General features: G+C 37.1%; 2 protein-coding genes across 8 annotated transcripts in view; one reads left to right on the top strand and one right to left on the bottom strand.

Annotated features, from left to right (window-relative positions):
• LOC115620501 (guanine nucleotide exchange factor DBS) overlaps positions 1 to 21,305 on the bottom strand; it is a 67,974-nt gene that overhangs the window by 27,365 nt on the left and 19,304 nt on the right. For 6 of the 7 annotated variants that reach the window (XR_003995222.1, XR_003995221.1, XM_030513756.1 and 3 more), the window contains exons 7-10: positions 19,565 to 19,787; positions 19,195 to 19,503; positions 18,922 to 19,131; positions 6,875 to 7,045 (exon numbers count right to left, since the gene is read on the bottom strand). Coding sequence is in view for 5 of the 7 variants with exons in the window: in XM_030513756.1 (XP_030369616.1) it covers positions 6,875 to 7,045; positions 18,922 to 19,131; positions 19,195 to 19,503; positions 19,565 to 19,787 (913 nt within the window). In the remaining 2 variants the exon portion in view is untranslated. The remainder of the gene's footprint in view (positions 1 to 6,874; positions 7,046 to 18,921; positions 19,132 to 19,194; positions 19,504 to 19,564; positions 19,788 to 21,305) is intronic. The other variant, XM_030513764.1, reaches the window with a different exon arrangement.
• LOC115620532 (kunitz-type serine protease inhibitor spermatin-like) lies at positions 561 to 1,125 on the top strand. The gene is made up of 2 exons (XM_030513807.1): positions 561 to 658; positions 722 to 1,125. The coding sequence occupies exons 1-2, from the start codon at positions 562 to 564 to the stop codon at positions 949 to 951; spliced, it is 327 nt and encodes a 108-aa protein (XP_030369667.1). The 5' UTR covers position 561; the 3' UTR covers positions 952 to 1,125.

Here is a 21,305-nt window from a genome sequence, read left to right as displayed (position 1 = left end):
TTGTAGCGCTGGCTTGCAATGAAAGCGAAACTCAAAAACATCAGTTTGGAACATTTGAGGCAATTGGAAATGTTGTGACGATACGCAAATGAATACATTTTATTCCCTTGATCGTATAATTGTTTAAACAATAACTGATTCATTTACAAATAACTATAAATCTTCATGCACTTTCTCGAGCTCTAGGTACTTACAATTATTTTCATTTGTAGAGACAACATTCTCCAGTATCTTGAGCACTTTATTGTTGACTACCACTCACAATAAGTGTCCAACACTTTTGATTGTTAGCTGCAAACTATTTTGCATTTAGCTCGCGATTCTTAATTCAAAACTATTCCAAACTACGATTAAGTTCTATGCCGTCCGCACGAATCAAACTGAAATTACTCAATTCCCAAGTGTGTGCAAAATGTGACACATCTTTGAATGCTGCAGCGGGATATTGCCAGCTCATAGTCCCCATTAGTAACGCACATATCTGGATGGATCAATGCGGGCCTATAAAAGCCGAACACCTTCAGCCAACTGCAATTATTCGACGCGTTCTCTCAACTAACAATGTATTCTGGCTTGTGTGTGGTTCTGATGCTGGTGCTCCTCCAATGTGCCTGCCAGGCTAACGTCTGGGACGATTACCAGTTGGAAACGAACAAAGGTCTGTAGCATAACCCTCCTTGTTACCCAAGGACCCACTCACACCTACTTCTGCTCTGTTCAGCCATTTGCGAACTACCCCCCGACTATGGAAGGTGTAGCAAATATACCAAAATGTGGTACTACGATAATGAGAGACGGCGTTGTAAGACCTTCATCTATTCGGTCTGTGGTGGCAATGCGAATCGGTTCTACACCAAAAGGGAGTGCGAGGAATTCTGCCGATATGATGCCTCTGTCGAAACTGAGAACGCCTTCATTCGAGTTGGATCGTTCATGCACGTTCGTCCCTAACCAATTATTTTGGAGCCGACAAGTTATTTTCGTATTGAAAAACTACTTTAAAGAAGGTTAGAGAATCGAGATATTGTATGGAATGATTCGATTTTTGATTTTTTTCTTTATTTTGTTAAGAACATTGCCCATTTGTCCTTTCAATAAAATAATATATTTTTGTGTAGAGTTGAATTGAGTTGGAATATTAACTTCAGGGTATACTCTTAAAATTCGTGAGTTTGTCATTTTTAAAAATATTTATTTTTAAAAAATTTAAAATATTGTTTGAAATATTGGTTGGCTACAAAAAAGTGGCATAACAATTTTCGTTTTAGTAATTTGTAGGCCTTAGAAAAATATTCTTCTAATATTAAATCAAACTATATACGTATGCATAATTGTGAGCTTACCAGATGGCTAAGGTCTGTACTGTATATATAGTATATACTGTAGGTATATGAGGAGTGACTGTTATAGTTACATACACACATACATACACAGCTGGACAGAATAATAGGTGTGAGAGCATGAACAGCATGATGAGACAAATCGATCTACTCTCACCATTCTTGTACAAGAGTCACACCAGCCTAAGGAGACATGTCTTATCTATACCCAGAGCTGTTTTTTTATAAGCCACATATAACTTCAGAATGTACTAATCAAATCTGTAATACCTCTTGAAGTAGATGAAATTCGGTGCAATGTCATATAGCGGCTGTAGAATGGATCTGTGTGGAAATCAAGCTCAACACTAACAACACTTTTGTTTATTTCGATATCATAGCTCCCATAGCAATGATTGATAAATGAATGGCAAAGTTTTTTTTCGGAATAAATGCTGTAGCAGAGAAAAGAGTGGCTAGCAAGATTTTTATGTTCTACTCATATTTGTTATTATTATGATTATTTCCTAGTGCAACAAGAAATAAATTAAAAACATTTTGTATTTGCAAAACAGAAACACAAGACATAGAAAGTTTTAGTCGGGCTAAAAAATTTCTTTTAATAGACATAGAAATCCAAATATTGGATTTATATTATTATACAAATATATAGTAAGTATGTATGTATGGATTGCTTGTTCGAAGACTCAATGAAGCAGAAGCAATGTTTATAATATATATACTTATATATATATATTTTTTTCCATATATGTAGTTGTAAAAAAGTATGTATTTGGGTTAAAAGCTGTTTATTTTATTGCTTTATAATCGCCATATTGCACATTTAAATGTGCAAGTGTTTGCATTGTTAATGCAAATCCAGCATATCGTAGTAAAAAGTTGAATGTGCGAAAACAATAGCTGTTGATATGTAAGCTCGTAAATGGATTTGTGAATGCATGTGAATATACATGTAGTTTTGTTGTATGTAGTTTGTGGAGCAATAAAATTGAAAATGCAAAAATAATAGACCTTGAAATAACAAATGCCAGCAACGCCAATCTCAGATTAGGTTTGTATTTAGCGGGAAAGTGGAATGGGATGTGGGACATTGGGAGCCGAACTGCTGGGTTCGAGAGACCCGCAGATCAGTGCGTGTCTACTCGTATATGAAATATAGTATAATATGTTATTGTCTTTTTCGTTGTAACTGTTGTCTATTGTTGAAATGCTGAATTGTTTTCGGTCAACAATTAGTGGAGAAAAGCGGCATAGGCACATCGACTGCATTTGCACAATCGTACGTGCATGGCTTGGGCAATTGTCAAAAGGCCCAGCAAACAAATAATAATAATACTGATAATAAAATAAAACGCATACATTTTTGACTTTGTTTGTGCCACATAGCCGACTAATTCAATTGGCGCGTTGCGAGTGTGGTCTCCTAATAATTTTATAATGTGAGACGAGAAAGTGAAAGAGCGAAATGTAAGTATTGTATTGCCACACATACGCTTCACATGATAAATATGCAGCTTATGCAGTCGAGTCACCTTAAATCGTCGACAACGACTAGCTGACATGCTTATTAAAATGCTGATTAATTATTTAATTATGAACGAGCCTCTAATGCAAACATAAAACAAACTCAAACGCCAAAGACGCTTGCAACAGCTGCATCAGGATCAGCATCGATGATTAGACGACACTCCATTGAGTGGCCAGCAATCATTTCACCAATTTTGGACAACGTAACGTCTGGGAATTTGATGTGATTGGCTTTAAAGAAAGCCAAACACTCATAATACCTAAGTATCAGTATAAGCAGCATGACTTTCGATTGTTCGTGGAACTGTGTACGCAAAAAGCGCATTAATCGCCTCCTTCCCCTCTGGGTCGTCGTCTCACACACAAATTAGTGCGAAATGCGAAACGATATGCGATTAGTGGCCGGTTGGGCAAAAGCTGCCTCCACACAATTGCCCATTACCCTTTGCTTATGGCCAATAAAAAAAGGGCAGCGAGAAATGAAAAAGAGCTTCGACAATGTAACACAAATCGACACGGGCATCAATCAACTGCCCAGACCCGGCAAGAGATACGTATTGGACTGAAAACTGTGCCGTCGACTCTTTATAAAAAGAGGGCCGCCGACAAGAATTGTAGAGCTAGCATAGGGAAAACTCGAAGAAAACGCGAAAAACGACTCGCACAAATGTGGGAAATTGGCACACAAGTGTGTACATTTTCTTTCAGCTTCTTGCAATAATCTCTTGACTGTAGTAGCAGCCAGCAGGCGATGGCCATCGATAAGTTTTGAGCGGGGGAGCTGTGGGTCTCAGTGGAATGAAAATACTGGTAAATCGTTTGCTAGAGAGGTACAGTTTAAGACAGGCTTTATGTAGATTTGTATGTTCCCCAGTAATCCAATAAAAGCTTTACGAAAGGACTTATATACTTGTATGTTTCCACTTCTTTATTTTCTTGTTTATTTATTAAGTAAGTTTACTTTTTCCTGCAATGTGATCGATTCAAAGACTGTTTCTATTATATCAATCAAAAAACCATAAATTTCGAATACTCAATGGCCAAATAAGTTTCCATCTTAGACACTTCCTAAGACTGCACAAAAAAGATTGCCAGTTCTGATCAAAAAATATATAAAAATAATTAATTTTGAAGTAAATATTAGTTGGCTTTTATATAATAACAGTCTCTGAAATTCATCTTTTTTGATCAACCTTTTGCAAACACCGCACAGAATCGAATGTTTGAATAAAGATGCATTCATTAAATTAAATGATATTAAATGAAATTAAGCGAAACTTCCATGATTTAGATTCCGTCTGTCTGGATGAACGTCGGGATTACAGAAAGGGCTAAGCCCACCTTGACCAAACTTGGTAAGTAGACACTACTTATACTTAGGCAACACGAGTTTATTTTTATTTTCTGATTTTGTAGCATTCTCTCTGTTGCTTAAATATTAAATTTGAAAATGAAAAATGAAGCCACGAGAGTCTTTCAAGAGTTAACTAATCAAAAACAATATGTGTCGAAATTTCGATAGAATGCCTTGAAACAGTTTTGAAACAAGTTCACCGTTGGGTTGAGGCTTTATTTAAGAAATGTATTTACCCTATACTAGAAGGATAAAGGGCTATTATGACATAGCTTCCCTTGGAATTATGTATAAACAGTACTAAGTTTTTTCCATTTAACTTTTGGCTTTGCATAACAGCATATTCTCTGGGGGCTATTTGCCAGCCTTAGTTGTTTTCTTTTCAAATCAGTTTGAAGGAAGTCAGTGAATGCAGTTGCAACTGCACTTAGCACTTAGTTGCGCAAATTGAAAAGCGCCCATGAGAAAGCCACGGCCATGGCCAACTGTAAAAGAAAATGCTTTTCACTTCAAATTGCCTGGCTGCACATTTATAGAAATTATTTTTAATTTCGCAGCAAAAACTATTTCTAATGCGGAATTGTGTAATTCTTTTCCTGCTGTTGTTGTAGCTTCTACTGCTGCTGCCCAGCGGAAATGTTTAATTTGCCATCTTAACCTTAACAGTTAGAAGAACAAGAGCGCCGTTACAGTCACGCATGCGCATGCCCATGTGGACGGGCACGCGCACGCGTCAGTGGCCGCCGATCTTTAGTTTTCTTCACGCCTGTCAACGCGATCAGCCACGCTGGCTAACGATATTTATTAAGTTTGCTTGCAGCAGTTACTCTATAAACGTTTGCATAATAGTTTATCCAGTTTGCTCGTTAAAACTGCACTAGGAAGGGCAGTTCCAGAAATACCCGACAATGTCTGAAATTAAAATTTATAGTAGAAACTAACAAAATGATTAGAAATAGAGGTATTCCTCAGACTAGTTACATTCCATTAGGGATACTCTTTTTCTTCACAAGAATAGTAATACATTAATTGCTAGAGCTTAAAGCAACTGTTAAAAAAACATCGCAGTTTTCGAAAAAATCCACAAAATGGTTTTGAATGACTGTCAACTATAACGGGGCTTCAAAAGTTGTATATTGACTAAAGATTTATTTAAAAAAAAGCAGTAAAGCTTCTTAATCGATTTAAAATTTAATAGTGTCTCCAAAGAAAGCAAAGGCAGTTCTACTTTTTGAATACAGTCTGATCAACTATATTTAATTTTGTAAAGAACGGCTATGAATTAACAACAAAAGTTGTATATTGACTAAAAATTTATTAAAAAGAAAGCAGTAAAGCAGAGTTTTAATCATCTTTTGAAGCATCAGCAGAAGTGAGCTTCTTAATCGATTTAAAATTTAGTGTCTTTAAAGAAAGCAAAGTAGTTCTACTTTTTGAATACTTTTGAATATTCTTTGATTTTGAAAAGTTGTATATTGACTTTAAATTTCATAATAAGAAAGCAATAATAAATAAACCACAGTTTTAATTATGACTTTAAACCTGGGGAAAAGTGAACGCGTAAATCGATTTAAAATTTAGTAGTGTCTTCAAAGAAAGCAAAGGTAGTTCTTCTTTTTCAATACAGTCTGATTAATTTTCTTTGATTTTGTTAAGAAGGGCCAACAATGAAGCGATATTAGTTTTTATGTATGTGCAGTGTTTGAGTTTAGAAATTACTTTTAGCAAAAAACAAGGTGGTATCAAAAATTGATTAGTCTGCTATAGATGGAATAAGATTCTTATTGTAAACATGATATTAATCATCGCTAAAGAAACAGCAAATATATTTTCGTTTATTTTGTTTGGTTGGCCATTTTTTGGACCAGCCCTCGCATGTTGCTGACAAACAGGAAGGAAATGCTTCGTAAGCGGCCCTATAAATGTGCCCCGGTTGTCGTTTAAAACAAACACCACTTTATTGCACCCTTGGCCACTTGACAGCTCAATTACGACTGTCCACAAATGGAGTGCAAAGGTAGCAGGCAGGCAGCGAGTAAACAGCCATTATTATGCAATTTAAACCGACATGTGGAATCGGTCATTGCGAGCCGACAAGTCGTTTATGTGGGGCGGGGCTGGACTGGCCCCCCGTGAACGCCTTAAACTCTGGGTCAACCCATAAATTTACGCGCAGCCAGTCAGCAAAAGTGAAATTTGTTTCTTATCACTAAAACTTTACATTGGTCTTTTGTTTGGCTCGGCTGCTGCGACAAACAATTAACCCGAGTTTTGTGGACAGACAAAGGGAGAAAAGAGCAGACCGTGTGAGTTTCGCACAATGAACTTGAAATGTGTTTGTAAAACAAATGGCAGAGCAAGGGTAAAATTGTAAAAAAAAAAAAACAAAGTATAAAGACAACCACGCGGCGTTGTCATTGTTTAATTAGTGAATTTTTCCCCTGCTCTGCCAAATGTAAAGCGAAAACGCATTGCATATTCAGTGGCTAATAAGCGCGCCACTCGCTGTGCAGTCGGTTTGTTTTTCAAGTAAAGCCATTTAATTGCGCAGCCAGCAGCCAGCAGCCATTGACCGATTCATAGTAGTTGCCATCAGATTTCGACACGACTGTATTTTTTTTAAAAATACAAGTATTATTTCTTTTTTACTCACCTTATTCAGTTTGCGTCTGAGTAGGTGCGGGGCGCCGCCCGGTGGTTGCAGTGGCACGGCTGGCTCTGGTGTGACCTGTTGCACGGGTCGTGGTGGCTTCAACGCCAGCTTCTTGAGGCTGGCAATGCGTTTGTCGCACATTAAAGACACATCGTCGATGCGTTGCAGCACCTGCGGGTATACACGGAAAAGAAAAAGGCGTACATTAGTCACAAATCACCAACCATCGTACCACACACACAGCACTGAAAATGTTGCAAATATGGTTAAAGCTTTAGCAACATATCAGTACATACTGTATAAAAAATAACTTTCTATTTTGCTGAACATATTTTTCTATTTTAGAAACTTGCTTAAAATTTGAGTTAGTTGCCATAAGTTGTGTTCTCTCGATTTAATTATTTATTTATCGACAAACAGAGCTGCCGATGTGAAAACAAAAAATCAAAACAAACTCGTATAGCGTACACACATAAGGCATCTTTGTGCAAAATTTGAAGTATCTATCTCTTATAGTCTCTGAGATCCAGGTGTTCATACGGACGGACGAACATACAGACAGACATAGATCGACTCGTCTTGTCATGCTGTTCAAAAAAATACAAGTATATATACTTTGTGGGGTCTGCCACGCCTCCTTCTGCCTGTTACATTTTTCAGCTCCCGAAAACCTTATAAGTATACTCTTGTACATTTCATGTACAGAGTATAACAAGGACTATAGAAACAAGAGAGAACGCTACAGTCGAGCAAGCCCGACAGTGTAATACCCTGTACCCAGGTAAACTTCCGTCACTGAGTTATATGCGCCCATAGCAGCAGCAAAAAGAGGAAGAAGAAGAGCGAACTTGTTGCTGCAGTTTGGGGGGGTTGTACTGGCGAGAATTTGTTTCGCTAATAACTTTTCTTAGAATTGACCGAATTGAATAAAATTTTGAACAACAGTAGACAATTATATATAAATTATGTGTGCAGTTTGGTTGAGGTAGCATTTGAAATGTGGACGCTATTGACGAAATTCTGTAGCGGGGGAAGGGGGGGAAAATTAAAAAAAATAAAATAAACTCGTCCTTACTCGGACCTAGGAGAATCTGGATGCCAACTTTGGTTATTCTAGCTTTTATAGTTTCTGAGATCCTCGCGTTCATCCAGACGGACAGACGGACGGACAGACGGACGGACATGTCTAGATCGATTTCTCTCGTCATGCTGATCAAGAATATATATACTTTATGGGGTCGGAGATGCTTCCTTCTGTATGTTACATACTTTGCACAAACCTAATATACCCTTTTTACCCTACGGGTACAGGGTATAATAACAAAAATGTCTAATAACGAATCCGACTCTGTGGGGGAATTTTATTTGCCAAACGGCCAGCTATGCTACGAATCACAGCAGAGAGTAGTCAGAGACGTTGTTAGACCTAACAAAAAAGGAAGGAGAGAAGAATTATAATTAAATTAAAATAACAAATTAAAATACTTAAATAATAAAAGATAAGACATAGTTAAAAGGTAAAGGTGGAGAATCACTGACCCGTTGGGGGAAGGTTTATTAGCCAGTCCGGCAAGCTATGCAAGCTATTACACCTAATTCTGTTTTTACACGGTAGATTAGTTCCACAAAAAGTCGTATAAAAAAATACATTGATCATATGTTATTTTGAATCGTAGTCGTGCAACCATATATACAAATTTTAAATTTCAAATAGTGTTAAATCAAAACCGTGTAAAAAAGATCTTCTATAAACAGAATTAGGTGTACCTATATATTTCTTGCATCTTTTTATTTTTTTGAGTGTACATTTATTTGAAAGAGGGGAGGGGGCTAATTCAGTTGAAGTTGAACTTATTTAGATGGCCCAGAATTTTTAGAGTGCCCGTTAAATGGCACATCACATTTGTATATAGATAGGCATAATATTCAATAATGCGCTGGCTGATCAGGGCCGAACTTAGAAAGTCGTTTCACACAAGCTGCCAAGAATATGCGGTCGCTGTTATTATTATTGTAACCCAACAGATGGGAAAAAAGGCATCTCTTATTATGTCAAAACACACACATACTATACTCGTATGTCCACAATAAATGCCGTGGCTTTTATGTGAATGGAATTCTGCTTCTATTAAAATATTTTCGTTTGGTTGTTTATTTTTTACGACTTCTGCGGTCTTTGTACGCGAAAATGTCGTAAAGCGTGTAAAGTTCTTAGTGCGACATTTGTTGGGAGAAAGTGTCAACATTTTCGTATGCGACCAAAAGTAACAAATGTACTAATACCCTACTTTACTTCCCACCGTTTCTACTCTTTCTCGAGCATTCGGAAGTAGCCGCCTAAGATTATTCAAAATTAGCCGCAAAATGTCAATCGAAATCGTATTGACTTCCATCATTGGGTTAGCTGTAAAAACATTTGCATACACCATCGCATTTTCCAGATACACGAGACAAACAAACTGGCACACTAACTGCCATACCTTGGGTCCAACTATATTTAAAATATTGAAAATATTGTGAACTGAAATAAATTTGTTATAATTCTTAAACTATTGGTCAGGCGGTATATTGAAAAAATCGGAAAAAGAATCCTAATTTTGATCTATCGATTTATTTATGAGATACATTGTTTTAAACATGGATGCCAATAAGAATCTCCCCAAGATCTTAACATAAACTCAAAACTGTTTACGTACAAAAAGCAAATTAAAAACGAAGCTCGAATATTGCAGAAAAAATATTATGGATCATTCGACTCTTCCTATACACACACTAAACTGAAAAGAGAATGAATCGTCCCTTGTACAATTCATTCTCTTTTCAGTAAATGTGAAGAATTTAAAAAAAAAATAAATACATACTCGTATGTACTTGTATATATATAAGTACAAATATTAAATTACCACTAAATTATTATCACAAAATCATTGGCGAAACGGAATAAAATAGACCCATTTATTAAACAGATGATCACTGGTGATGATATATGAAATAAGTTGCATACGACAATGTTGAGAGTAACCGATCATAATCAATTCTCGGTTAGGCAGCTCTAAGGAAGACACACAAGTCGGGGCGGACAGCTAGGCTGTGTTTTGGTTGGAGTGGAAAAATATAGGAATTGGATGCTTCCAGATGGCCAAGAACTGAACTCGGACCTTAACTGTCAATTAGACCATTGGAATCTAGCGATTGCCAAGAAGCGACCAAAATTGTCCAATAGAAAAGGATATATTTTTGTTCTCTTCTCATAGCCCAATATTAAGATCTCAAATGTTGTTGCCGTTGATTAGGAAATATAAATAATATGAACATAATAATAAGTACGAAAAAACGACTTTTGCTGATTTAAATTAACATATTTAACATTTTTTAAAGATAAACAAATATAATAAAAAGTGAAAAGTTTTGTAAAATTGTACCACTATGCCGCCTAAAGAAACTTCGAATAGAGATCTGCATACATACAAATGTCTGCTTGCACATTCATGTATTCATTCGCTCACACACTCGTGCATACATATTATATACTATATGTATATGTATGTATACAGGTAGCAGCAACAGCAAGAGCAACAAAAAATGGCTTTATAATTATGTAGCAGAATTTACGGGCAATCTCGTGCATTTTTCTCTGTGATTTGTTGAGTGAAAAACTTTTCATTGCTGCAGCTCAAAAGAAATGAGCATAGAAAGTGAACTGCAAAGTGCTGTGAGTGCCGAGTCGGTGGTCGGGGTGCTAGGCCCCAAGTAACAATTGAAATTATGCCCCACTGCACTGCTGTCTCGCGGATCGCTGCAACACGCATGGGCAGCTTGTCTGTCAACGCTGTGCTGCTGGCGTCTTTTTGTTGTTGTTGTTGTTGTTGTCTCCACGTCAAATGGCGGCTCGTCAACTCGAAATGCAATTTGTTTGCTTGGGTGCTGAGTGCAATTAATCACATTTGTCACAATGGCCACAATGGCTGGCAATGTGGCAGCAACACTCTTACATGCCACAATGGACCTGCACTTGTTCGTCTGGGCCAATTCAGCTTTTACATGGTCGCTTGACTCTTCATTTGATATGCAGGCGTCAAATTGCCGCAAATTACGAACAAAATATTTCAAATAATTGCCATCACTTGTTGAGCAGTAAAAACTTGTACATACGTATACAAATCATATCAACATCATCACAAAATGGCCAAATGTAATATTTATTATTATGTTCTGCATTATCAATTAGCTTATAAAATACCCAAAATATATTACAAAATTTATTTTCTTGCTTAATTGCATTCAAAATTTATCAAATAATACGGAATTCAAAATTGGCGCCTACTCTGTAAAACTGTTGAGCTATTTGGTGTAAAAAGTTTTACCTGGGTATTAGAAATTTAAAATCATTTATATCAATACTTTTTTGGGAGTGGGACAGATTCCCGAATTCGACTCCGAACTATTCAATCTGATTCAGAACATATTTGATTGTTTAAAGTTGAAGTTGTATTCATGATTAACGATTTTTAACAAGTCGACAGTAGAAAAATCATATCTAATGTGTACAAAAAATTGCATTACGATTACAGTAATAATTCAGATTCTGATTTTCATTATCTATTTCTGTAGCTCGTAATCTGTATTTATATAAAAAAAAATTCCAAAAATTTGGGTTCATATTCGATAAGTTAAAAAGAGATTTTGAAAGTTTTAAGAATCATTGCTGAAAACATTGATGGGTGTAGCGACCAAAAAGGCCTCTTATAGACCAGCAATAAAATCCTACTATATACACCTAATTCTGTTTCTACAAGGTATTTACTTGTATGAAACACGGTTGGAAAATTAAAAATATTATGTATTGGTACACGACATTATTATATTAAGCACGATTTAAAATAACATATTATCAATGGCTTTTTTACACTTTTTATACACGATTTTTTCTGGAACCAATCTACCGTGTATGAACAGAATTAGGTGTATTTATTTTGAAATACATGGATACGACAGTAAAAAAAAATGTTGTTTATATTTAAAACAAGTAAGTATTGCTGAGTGCAAAATCGATAATGGCATAAAGACAATTAGGGCTTACTTCATTGAATATTAAGGACTAACGATCTTTAGACCGCCAACAACTATATAAAGAAATCGAGTCTTCAATTAGGTAGCGCCCCAAACTACCAGTTCAAACTAAACTTGAAACTCGAGCCATTTGACATTTTACGTAATCGGTAATGGTCTGAACCAATGAACCACAGGTTTCCTCTATGGCCACTTTCTCTTTCCACTTGTTGCCTGTCAACAACAATACCTGGGCGCATCTTCATCCTGCAACATTTTCCGCGAGCAGGCTTCGCGACGCAGCTGCCAAGTAAGTGACCAGCGACCAGTTTTCGAGTTTTCGCCAAAGACCATTTGACACGTGCAATCAAACAAATAATGTTAATGCAGCAGGCGGCATTATCCAAATGCATTTTGTAATAAAGCAGACAATGCGCATATATTTTCCTTTTTACTTCATTTTGCCAGAGGTCGATTGTTTTGGTAATTTATTTGACCAATGTTTGCATAATGCGTGTTGCAAATAAATAGGGTTGCCAACACTTTCAACTAATAGTATTTACTTTCCAAAACTTTGGAAATAAATGCCATGGAAAAAAGATTTTCTTCTTAAAGGACCAATTGTTATTAATGAGATTCTTTTCTCTTTACCGTACAAAAAGGTACCTGAAGATTTGGTTCAGAACTTGATTATAAGTTTTATTGAATACGAATAATATTTCAAATTATATTTGTGGTTCTGTAAAGTCTAAAAGACGTGAGTCGCGACTAGAAAATACAAGTATTCAAAATATTTTATAACCAAATTACCTAACCAGTTAGTTCAAATCTTTGTGACAAAAGAAGGATCAGAGCTAGTCTAAGTCAGTACGACCTAAATAGTAATCATCTTAAGAGCGCTTTAAAGGCTGGTGAGCACTTGGAAAATACTTATCTTCCCAACCATATGCAAGGGGAGAGGTGAGACTTATTCAATTCATCAAAGCAACACAGCAGAAGACAGTCGGTAGTGTAAGGAAAAATAATCGATCGCAAACCTGAAACACCTTCTCTGCCAATGTTCAGCACTTACAAAAGATGGGGTGTTGCTCACTGTCGGTGTTTTTGAAACACAGCAGGATTAATAAATCGCTCTGGTATTTCAGCGAAACTTAGGAACAACTTGAGTCTATATGGATTAAACTAACCTAACTACCCGTTCATATATAGTATACTATATACTCTATATTCTATACTATATATTCTATTCATACTGTAGCATACGTATATTGAGTCATAAATAGTTTTCAACATAAAAAGGTTAATTTGCGATGAAAGTCTACAGAAGAAAATAAATTGAATAAATAGATTTAGAGTTGTGCAAAACTGTTGAGATTAAGACTTGGAACCGCCTTCACCTCGAAATGTGCCCAGCAAACGTCTACAAAAGGTGCTTCTTTACATAATCACTTTTCAACTTTGACTTCGATGGCAACCCTGTCGAAGCCTCTTGCATCTTCTTCGCCAACGCAGATGCCTGCTAGACGCGGGCACAGGTTACTCAACCCGTTGCACGACCAGCCGTCTTCCACTTCCGCTGACCTTTGCAAAGGCTGCAGCCGTCGCTGCCACGGACAGAAAAATCGTGATTCGATAATATGTAATGTGTTTTCTCTTCGTTTAACTAAAAGCCTGGCATAGGCAACACGTTTAAAAGCGACAACTTTCTGGTCATATTTTTCAACACAACCAGCTGAAGATGTGCAGCAGTGGAGTCAAAAAGCTGGATATGGAAATCGTAGAGCTCATCTTCCTGTGTGGGTTTTCTTTTTTCTTTTTCTGCCCCAGCTCGTTGTTTGAGCCTGAATGCTTCTGTGGTTGCTGCTGCCATTGATTATGAATTTCATATGCATCTGTATCTGCAGATTTATTGACTAGCGGGCCAATTGCTTGTTGACTTTATGTTGCGGCCTTTATTGAAGTAATTGCGAAAGTGAAAAAGCAAATGGTCTGGTGCCTGCTGAACAAATATACGAATCCAATCAAAGTTGTCCGATATTCAAAATGTGAGTTCGCTTCTGTTGGCATTGAAAGCAGTGAGTGCTCAATCGACGGCTGTCGTCGATTTTGGAAATGAGCAATAATGGAGGAGAAACTTCCTAGTTATCTATCATTGCGGTTCGAGTTAATTTATACAGTTTTGAACAAATAATTCCAAGCATTACGGAAGGAAGAAAAACCACCATAAAAAACATGAACTTCTTTTGTGTATTGAGAGTATTCCTTTAATACAGACAGACTAATAATCGAATAAGGTCGCATCAGGCCTACATATATAGGTTATTGATTACATATTTCGATTTTACAGACTTGTCGAGCATAAGAAGAATTTTCATATGAAAAGACTATTTTTTTTTTAAATTTCTTTTAATTTATAGGTTGACTATTAACGCATCTTAACTTGGAGGTTATACTTGTAGGTCTAAAGCGGTGAGAATCTCTATAGACAATAATGATGTTACCTTCCGGTTATTAACTAGGATCTGGGCCGATGAAATTTGGTTGAACAACGCGCATATTTTATTTTATTAAATTTTTTTTAAGATGAATACATTAACCGCAAGGCATGTACATTTTCATTTTCAGTCGCTTATGAAGCGTGAATGACGTTTGATTTTAAGTTTTTAGTTAAAAGAAGCCCCTTCTCTTTTTTTTTTAAGATTTCGGCAGCCGACAAGCTGGACAGTTTTGTCAACACCTGGGTATGCGCTCAGAGATGAAGATGCAACTACTAGCTGGCTGTGTTGGGAAAAGTGGAAAGGTACGAAGCTGCGAAGATGTTCAGCAATTAAAAATCATTTTATTGCAACCATCGGCACGGCTAAGCATTAAATACGACTATAGTGTGTGTATGTGCGTGTGTGGATTGTTATTGTTGACATTTCATTTAATCGCTGGCGCCTGAGAGGCGTTTGAACTCTACTTATGGTCGCTACGGGGTGGCGAATCAAAGAGCAGCTTATTGTGGCCATGAAGCAACGAACTGTGCTAGCAATTAATGCCATGACATAACAACGTATCGAAACCAACTGAAAAATGGCTAAAAGACTAAGCGACATTCTTTTTCTGGCCGCGCCGAGTGATGCAACTGGCAGCGCGACTCTGTGGCAGTGGCAATTAATCAAGTAGTCGCCAAGTATGTCAGCGCTCTTTGCAATCTAAGCCGCATGCAGAAGTTGGCTATTGCAAGGATATCCAGTTGGAGAAGTGGCTAAACGGGCTGGAAGTGGAATGAAAGCGGTATACAGCACAAGACAAAATTATGTCAATACATACGATCGTAAAAGATGCAACAGATGTGCAATACATTGAAAGAATATTCCTGCAGTCAAACGAGTCTGGCTGTGACCCATTTGGAACAGGCCCACGTCTTGGTCATTGGGTAAATTGAATACATAAATGGTGAGCCGAAACAGAACTTGAATGCTGGATGGATGCAGTTTTGGATAGTGGAAATGGGTCAAGCAAGCAACAGGCAAACATCGATTGTCTTTTCTCACAGCTAGCCCGCAGAGTACAATGGCGATGGCTATCGTTAAGCCCCAAATTTGTAAAATGCTCCTACACATAACATTTATTCTTGAATATGACTGGGTCTGCCCCGGCCGTAAATAAAAACTCGCAAAAGCAGTTAAGAAAGCTAAACTGTATCTGCGAATGCAATTTTCTTGCACAATTTTAAATTCTCTACAGGAATCGCTTTTATCATTGCGACTGCGTGTCGTCATTCAGCGGAACTGGTTTTATAAAATCAGGCCTCTTTGATGTTCTGTACGTTTCGCAATCTCACATAACTGAGAATTGTGTAATCGTCAGTTGCAGGCCTTCTGTTCGGTTACCGGGCAAAATCTGAAATTGATATTGCCAATGCAGCGAAGCCAAGAACGAGTACGTGAAGATATCTTCCGATAACACACGCCTGGTTTGATGCCCACTTCGAACAAGTTCGGCCGCTTGGTATGAGTATGAAGAAGCGAACTACAAAAATGTTCGTAGTGGTTCGAACTGAAATTGATTTCCTTACAAATACGTTAGATGGCGCTAATGCACTGTTCAGCATATATGAAGATGCCTATTCACCACATTACTTATTTAGCTCTGTTGCTTTCCAGCATATAAGTTCTGCAATTTATTCACGAGGTTTATCAAAAAATCTGTATAAAACAACAATATAATGTTGAAGACATAGCCGAAGGGTATCTTCGCTAGTGCTACTATACTTCTGGAGTTCGGACCTTTGACTAACTTTTGCCATTTAGGCTCAGTATAACGACATAAGAAATAGTTATCGAATGTGGAAATGCTTAGTATATAATGGACGTTTAGTAGTAGTGGAGATATGATTAACATTTTTAAAATCTTTCTTGTGTTTTTTAAGGGCGTTCCATTTTAGCTTAAATACTTCAAATTGGTTATAACTTAAATAGTTTCAGCATCAAAATAATAACACTGGAAATGAAAAGCATACACATAGGCTAATAGCCTAGGCTAGTATTAGCTAAGAAAGTGCAATATCTTAAATGATAAACGGATCTTTTGAATAAAATTAAACCGTCCTCATAATTTTTTTGTTGTATATAAATATTGTGGATATAAGAAATTGACAGATAAAAGCATATATGGGTGGCGTTCTCGATCTTATCAAGTATAATTATATTTCATTATAAGTAATTACGTACAAGTATATACAAATTTAAAGACATTCTCGAGTTATTGTGTACTTTTCCTGTCGAAATAAATGTATACTTTGTACGAGCTAAGAGTAAGGCGATTCAGCCAATGTAATCAAATCTAAACCCAAATAAGCTTAGCAATATCCGCGTAGCTAAGTTGACATGTAATTATGCCGATCTACTTGTACTACATACTAGCAGACATAGGAGCTTAACTATGTTTAGTACATTCATCACACTCTGATTTCGCACAGTTAGAATCTAGCGTGCAGGAAAGTCGAAATTCGAAGGCTTTGAATGGCATTCTCCCCACAAATCTATTTGCGGGTCTGGTGCTTAGGAAAGAAGGCGACACAAATCTGATGGCCAGCTGTTGAAACCGGTTGATTGATGGCATTAAAATGTATTAAATGCACATTATGTTTGCTCCCAGTAACACACATTAGTGGCAGTAGGAACAGCTCTATTGCCATTCTAAGTGCTGTTATCTAACTGTGCTTCGTGCAACAATCGCGATCGTCTGTATGTTACTCAATAGGAGTGTGTGGCGAGCCAAAACAATTCCTGGCGCAAATTCTAAGCCAAACCAATTGACAATTATGGCAATTACTTGAATGCGCGTGATGCTGTTTGGCCGACAGACGGAACGACTGCCATCATCAGCATTAGCTTTGCGGTTCCAGTCGCCGGGGTCAGTAGCCACCATGCAGCATTGGCAATACATGAAATTATTTAATCGGTGCAACGTGCGTGGCTGCATTACAGCATGAAATGCCAACACTTGGCATGTCCCCCGACTGGTGCTTCCACTCCATGGCCATGGTAGGCGAAGTCGCTGCCGCTCGACAAATATGGGTTACCAGCTAGCGACACTATTAGGCATGCACACACTCGTATGTATCTCACTCACTTGGATTTCGCCGCCGAGGCGCATGTGCGGCAACGGATTGGACCAGCGGCGTTCGCAGCTATTTTTTATCACTTGCATGTCGCGGCAGTGAATGGGCGCTTCACATTTCGTATCACAGTCTAGCGTTACGAACGCAATGAATCTCAAATGCGCACTAATTTGGCGTCTGCTGTTGCAGACTAGCTGACGCATTCGGCAGCCGCACAAATGGCCGCGCAATCAGCATCAATTTTTATTAATAAAAAGTATTACAAAGGCTAGAGTCGCCGCTTGTATACCCTACAACCAACCGGTCCCTTAAACAACCACAGCTCTCGAATTAAGTAATTTGAAATTAACAAAATTATCATTGAAAAACGAAACTAACAAATAAAAATAAACTTGAAAGCTCTGCTACAGACTACAAGTATCAGGCCAACAATTTAGGCTTGCATTTTTAATTTATATATATATATATATCTATAAGATATGATCTAGTCAGATAGTTCTATGCTCTATTCTATGGCACAGAAATCTTCAGCAAGGCAGAAACTTAAAGATTTGTTTAATAATAAATATCTGGACAGACTGGTCGTGATCTCACAATGTCCGATTAAAATATTTTTCAGCTATTGCTAAGGTTTATTTTTTTGTTAAATACAAAAATATATAGCATATATATAGTAAATAAAGCTTTTCTATATCACGTATGCTTAAGATTTAATTCAATTCTGTTTGTCTTTGAAACGTTCCGTAATTCCTAGAAAGTTATATACTTTTAAAAATCCATTCTATCTTTAAAATTTGTTCAGTAATGGCTTTTAAGTTTTATTGGGAAGCCAATAAAATTCTGATAGTAGCAGCAGAAGAATTGCATTAATTAATTAAATAACACAAATAATTAAATATCAAATTGTTCTCTTCTAGCAATTTTGGCAGCGTTATGGGAGTCATATAAAATAATATAGGTAGATACATATGTGGTTTAACAAAAGCTTGACAAGCCTACGAATCAGACAAGACCTCTTGCCAAGTTTGCTTCTTCTAGCTGTTATGGTTGAAAAGATCTTGAAGTTCATATAGTCGAACAGAAGGACGAACCGACAGCCCACAATTTCTCGCTTCAATTATAGGGTATGCCGAGGAAGCGTCGCAGCTGTTGCTGAACGCCATAGTAAGTTTCTATAGTTCGTTGTCGCCATTACTTATCAGAAGCGTTGGCTTTCCAACAAAATTGAAACATATTAGTTGGAGAAAAAAAATTGCAAATGCAGGGGTAGGCGTATGTGGGGCAATACAGCGTTAAAGATGCCATCAGGTTCACGATCATTTAACCCAATTCAATGAATTGTTTAGAGTTGAAGTATGAGTAGGAGCAAGTGGTGCATTGAACTAACCTGCGATACAAGGGCTTTGGTCTCGGGCGTAGTGCTCTCCAGGAAGATCTTTTTGAACTCGCTGGGACTAGACAATTTGAAATCGGACGCTGAGGCTATAAAAGCCTGTATCTCGTGCAGACTCTGCTCGGCCAAGTCCGCTGAGACCGAACACTTTTCGATGCGCTGCGAGGCAAGCAATTCCACGCCATTTGCACACCACTGATTAGCCTAAAACATCAAAGAAACGGAATTAAATCTGCTGTCGAAATCGTTTAGGTGAAGCGAACGCACCTTTTCAACTCTCTCCATGAGCTCACTGTTCTTGGCCAGTATCTCTAGCCGTTTGCTAAGTCGCTCGCCGATGATGTCACAGACACGTTGCAGCTCATCGCACTTTGGTTGCACAATCTCCCAGGGATAGACGCCGCGTGAGCCAATCAGCTGTTGGCCGGCCTGTATAACATCCTCGGCGCGTTCCACATCCGTTTTGATGCAGACACGGAACTGTTGCGTTTCCTCAATAAGCGTTGAGACGCGCTCCACGCTTTCGCCAATTTCCGTCATGTCTGCCACAGTCTGGAGGTGGCCATCGAAAAGGTTCTGGATGGGGAGAATACTTGAGTAAACAAGTATACTTAATGCTTGATTCATTTGGACTCACCTGCAGCTCCCGGAAGTCCTGCTCGAACATGCGGAGGCGCAGACACTGCTCCAAACGATTGCGATGAGTGCGCCAAAACTCATCGAAGCGACGCTCTGTCTCCTCCAGTTGTACGAGCAGTCTGCGATAATCGCGACAATCATCATAATGTTGGGGTTTTTTAAACTTATATTGTTGATGGTAAATAATTTGTTGGCGATGCATTGGCTGCCCTGCACTGGGTCTGCATATCCGTTTATCGTTATCGTTATCATTATCGATTTGAGTTTGTGGTCGTTTATGGGAATTGCATTACATTTGATCATGATTTTTGCATATCGAAAATGTTTTTGGAAATTTTGCGTTCAAAGGCGCACAGAAAAAGAGACAAGAGACGACAGCAACTTTGATGAGCGAAATGGACGACATTCAGATGAGTTTAAAGTGGACAAGCAATTGTTCAATGTAGAGTGTACAGTTTAGTTAGCAAGTATGTATGTACATGGTGGGCGACATGTGTGGACGTGTTTTTTTTTTTTTTTTTTTTTTTGTATGAATGTGCTTTGTGCTGTTCCGAAAACGGAAATTTATCTGTGTATCTGTGTACTTGTATTGTGTGCCAATTGAAGTGATTTTGAGTGAATTGGAGTTACATACATATATGAAATCGAGTCTTAACTGTTTGCAGTGTATTGCGTATCATTTCCCAAATAACATATTTTAATACAGTTTTTAAACCATTTCAAAACATGCTTTTAGCAGCGTATTGTAATTTAAGCATTATACAATTAAAACATCAAACTATTGTAACGAAATCAACACGGATATATGATGTACTTATGTAATTGAGTGTTTGTTTAAATGATTTTCTAATTCAGTTTTTATGAGTTTAATTCGCGAAGCGAAACATTTTATTGTCATGCAAATCAACAGAGTTATAGTATGAACTTTTATAAACGGCACGTATGTATACTATTCGGTAGAACGTAGCAACACAACAAATTAAAAACTTTCTCAATATATTTATGTATGTGTATTCTTTAAAACGAATACACAATAAAAGTACTCATATAAACATTCATTACAAATTATAATTATGTAAACTTAATTTCCGAAGCGGAAATATTTAAAATTTTTGAAAAATGTGGTCAAACAGGCAAATTATTTGCACACAAATTGTTGTATTTTCTGAAATATGGCATAGCCATTTATTTAAAGCATTACAAATTCTACACAGAATAAGAGCTTCAGCTATGGTCAGACAGGCAAATAATAACTATCTATCTTTCGAGTTATTTGCAAAAAAGGTAAAATTTCTGTACAAACGTTCTGCATGTATGACCATCTTTACTAATAGATATATAATAATGAAATGTATATGAGTCTTTTGCCAAAGTATAGCCGGTGAGGCCTTTATACAAAGAAACAATTGTTTCGTAAATGATTTATAATGAGCCGTACAAAGCTGCTTCAGTATACTTATACTTATGAAACAATACTGAAAATATTTTACTGAGAGTTGTATTGTGAATAAATAAGGCACTGATATAATTGCCTGAATAGTTGTTATTATTGTCTTAAACAAAACACATTTAATGTACAAATGAACTCGACTTAAAGAAAACATTTTTGTAAATATGAAAACGGAGTTAAATAAACATTAACAGCTTGTATTTTGTTGTAGTAATTAGTATTGAAAACATTTGGTCAAAATGAACAGATTAATACAAAACCAGTGCAGAGCTATAAGAAATAAAATCAG

This window comes from Scaptodrosophila lebanonensis, unplaced genomic scaffold (genome assembly GCF_003285725.1).
Source record: "Scaptodrosophila lebanonensis strain 11010-0011.00,11010-0021.00 unplaced genomic scaffold, SlebRS2 tig00000001-arrow-pilon, whole genome shotgun sequence".
Classification (NCBI taxonomy): domain Eukaryota; kingdom Metazoa; phylum Arthropoda; class Insecta; order Diptera; family Drosophilidae; genus Scaptodrosophila; species Scaptodrosophila lebanonensis.
This window is presented reverse-complemented; position numbering and strand designations above follow the sequence as displayed.